This window comes from Crocuta crocuta, unplaced genomic scaffold (assembly GCF_008692635.1).
Source record: "Crocuta crocuta isolate KB4526 unplaced genomic scaffold, BGI_CrCroc_1.0 scaffold306, whole genome shotgun sequence".
NCBI classification, from domain to species: domain Eukaryota; kingdom Metazoa; phylum Chordata; class Mammalia; order Carnivora; family Hyaenidae; genus Crocuta; species Crocuta crocuta.
Genome location: NW_027529630.1, coordinates 362,758 through 366,429, shown reverse-complemented (window position 1 = coordinate 366,429; position 3,672 = coordinate 362,758). Strand labels below are relative to the sequence as shown.

General features: G+C 41.7%; 1 protein-coding gene across 1 annotated transcript; it reads right to left on the bottom strand.

Moving 5' to 3' along the window:
• Positions 1-245: 245 nt before the first annotated feature.
• Positions 246-1,240, bottom strand: LOC144230046 (olfactory receptor 52Z1P-like). Its single transcript, XM_077762264.1, is given in 2 exon segments — positions 246-436; positions 439-1,240. Coding segments are annotated over 2 exon segments (993 nt in total).
• Positions 1,241-3,672: the final 2,432 nt, after the last annotated feature.

Here is a 3,672-nt window from a genome sequence, read left to right as displayed (position 1 = left end):
GCAGAGTGAAGGGGAGAAAATTTAGAAGCTAGAGAAAAAAGCTTACTTTGGAGTTGGTTACTGTATAACTCTGGATGACTAGCTATTTTCAGAAAATGGATAAAAGACTTTAAAAGATGAATGCAGATAGTTAAAGCCAAAATACAGCAGGGATGACTCTACCTTCTGGAATAGCACATTGACCCACTTGACAGTGAGAGTGCTTGTAGGACCTGCAAGTCCCAAAGAGTCAGGTGGGAAGCTCCCTATGTAAAGGCAGGACTGGGGCTTCTCGGGGCGGGGGGCGGGGGTAGCAGCTGTGTCCCTTGAAACAGAGTTGCCAGGTGCTGCTTGATTTCCTTGGTCCTGGCCCCATAGATAATGGGGTTGACCAGACATGGGAGCAGCAGGTAGAGGGCGCTGAGCAAGTTGTGCACGTCCTGGGAGGCGGTGCGACCACACGGTAGACTATGGATGAGGACATGGCGGAAGAGTACACGGTGAAGATGACTAGCAGGTGGGAGCCGCAGGTGTTCAGGGCCTTGGAACGTGCTCTGCCTGATGAAATCCGGAAGGCAGCATGGATGATGAGAGAGTAGGAGGCTCCAAGCAGCAGCATGTCCAGGACTCTGTGGAAGATGCGGACAGTGAGACCCACAGTCTTGTTCAGGGAGATGTCCCCACAGGAGAGCTTCATGAGGGCCATGTGCTCACAAGCAAAGTGATGGATCACGTCTGAGCAGCAGAAACGAACCCGGGAGGCCAGCGCCACCACTGGGTCAACAATGCAAGTGCTCCTGGCAGCTGCAGCCCCCACCAGGCCAGCCAGCAACTGGCCCATCACTATCTCAGAGTAGCGCAGAGGATAGAGGATGACAACGCAGCGGTCTAGGGCCATGACCATGAGGATATTGCAGTCAAAGACAACGAGGAAGTAGACGCAGAACATCTGGAGCAGACAGCGAGGCAGGGAGATGCGGTTGAAGTGGGTAGAGAAGCTGAACAGTATAGCGGGCACCACGGTGGTGGCAACACAGATGTTGACAGCCAGGAGCAGGGCGATGAGCAGGTACATGGGCTGGTGCAGGCTCCGCTGGGCCGCTACCGTGTGGATGACCAGAACATTGGCAGAGATGATCACCAGGTAGAAGCTGAGGAAGGGCAGCACCAGGAGGTCGTGGGCCTCCCGCAGCCCAGGCAAGCCCAGCAAGAGGAAGCTGGTGTAGGACCCGTTGGAGCTGCCATTGCTCCATGCCTACATCTTCCTTGGGGAGCAGGATGGTTCTGGGAAGATAGGAGACACAGTAGGCCCACCTTCACCAGGCTTTGGTCTTCATGAGTCAATATTCCTGGAGAAAAAAATGAGAAGCTAAGGGTCACGATTTAATGACATATGCATCTTTCAATAAATTTTTGCATTTCAAATATATTCCTCAGGGTAGATTTTGGATGTAGAACTATTATGTCAAAGGATCGGAACGGTTTTGAGCATGCCAAGTGGATTTCCAAGAAAGCTGTATCAGTCTTGTATCTGAGTCACTGGTGCTACTATTAAATTCATATGATTTAATAAAATTGTTTTAGTAATGTGATGGTTGAAAAATACTATCTCATTGTAATTTGCAGATTCTCATTTGTGAAATATCTGTTCATTATGCTTTACCCATGTATATAAGGAACTATTTCCCTTCTCAATTTGATTATTAAAATTAATTATCCCTCTTTCACCACTGAAAAAAATTTTTCAAATCTCACAGTTTTATTTTGTTTCTGATATTAAGACTAAGAATTCTAAATTCATAAAATGAAATCTATGGGCATTTCTCCTTATTAGTTGGTTTTAAGCTTAGCAAGACTTTTCTCATTCAAAGATTTTGTTCCTCCTTAAAATATGGCCTGATTTTTTCATATTAAATTTTGATCCACAAGAAATTCATTTTTGTCACAAAGTGACAATCTAACTTGGTATATTTCTCCCCAAGTTCTTGTTTCAGCTTCTGCATTGCTTTGTGTTACTACCTTTATCCTAGATTAAGTTCTTATACAGCAGGGGGTTGTTTTAGAAGTAGTGATGCTCTAATTGTTCTTGTGCCAGTACCACACAATTTATTTTTAAATAAAAGCTTTATTGAGGTATAATTCACAGACCATAGAGCTTACCCATTTAAATGTACAATTCAATGGCTTTTTAGTAAATTCACAGAGCTGTGCAACCATCACCGTGATCAACATTTTCATCACACCAAACAGACATCCTTTACCCACCAATAGTCAGTCCCCATTTCCCCCAGTCCCCTCAGCCTGAGGCTACCACTTTCTGTGTCATTGGATTTGACCATCTGGATGCTTCATATAAATGGAATCATACAGTATGTGGTCTTTTATGGCTGGATTCTTTCACTTAGCACACTGTTTTTTGAGTTTCAATATGCTTTAGCCATGACTATGCCATTTCCTTTTAGTGGCTGAATAGTACTCCATTGTATGGATAAATCTCATTTATTGATCCACTCATCAGTTCCTAGATATTTGGGTTGTTTCCACTTTTTGGCCAGTTTAAATAATGCTGCTCTGAACACTCATGTACAAGTTTTTGTGTAAACATGTTTTCATTTCTTAGAGTGGAATTACTGGATATCTATATACTCTGTTTAATCTTTTGAGGAAGTCCCATATTGTTTCCCAAAGCAGCTGCACCATTTTACATTCCCACCAGCAGTGTATGAGGGTTCTAATTTCTTCCGTTGTTGTCAACATTTATTACGATCTTTTAAAAAATTCTAGCCATCCAAGATGTTCTGATTTGTGTTTCTCTGAGGTCTAACGATGTTGTGCATGTTTTCATGTGCTCTTATTTAGAGAAATCTCTATTCAAATCCTCTGCCTGCTTTTATTAAACTTTTTAACATTTATTTATTTTTGAGACAGAGAGAGGATGTGCACAAATGGAATATGGGCAGAGAGAAGAGGGAGACACAGAATCCAAAGCAGGCTCCAGGCTCTGAGCTGTCAGCACAGAGCCTGAGGCAGGGCTTGAACCCACAAACCACGAGATGATGACCTGAGCCAAAGTCACGATGCTTAACTGCCTGAGCCACCCAGGCGCCCCTCCTCTGCCTGTTTTTAATGGAATTGTCTTTGTTAAGACAATTAAATTGTAAGAGAGTACTGTACTGTTTTAACCACTATAGCTTCATCATTTATTTTTCTTTTTAATGAAGCTTACTTTTATAAGTACTTTTGCTTACAATTATTTTTTGTTATTCTCAAGTTTTATTCTTCCAAACTTTAGAAACATTTTGCCAGTTTTTAAAAATAATCCCATTGCAATTTTTAAAAATTGGGATTTTGTGAATCCTATAAATTATTCTGTGAATAACATTGCCAACATTCAGTCTTTTCATCTACTATCAAAGTACAGTGTTCTGAAAAAAGTCTTGATTTTTATCTCTCAGCAGTTTCTTAGTTTTATTTGTACAGGTCCACGGCAGTGGGAACTCTATCCACTTCACTCACAGTTATGTTCCACACACTGAATATAGAATCTGACACATAGCAGATACTTAGTATTTGTTGAATAATGAATAGGTCCCCTTCATTTCTTGTTAACGTGTATTGTAGGTGTTTTGCTATTGGTTACCATTGAGAATACAATCATATTCTATCTTTTTTTTGAATTGGCAACAATTTATA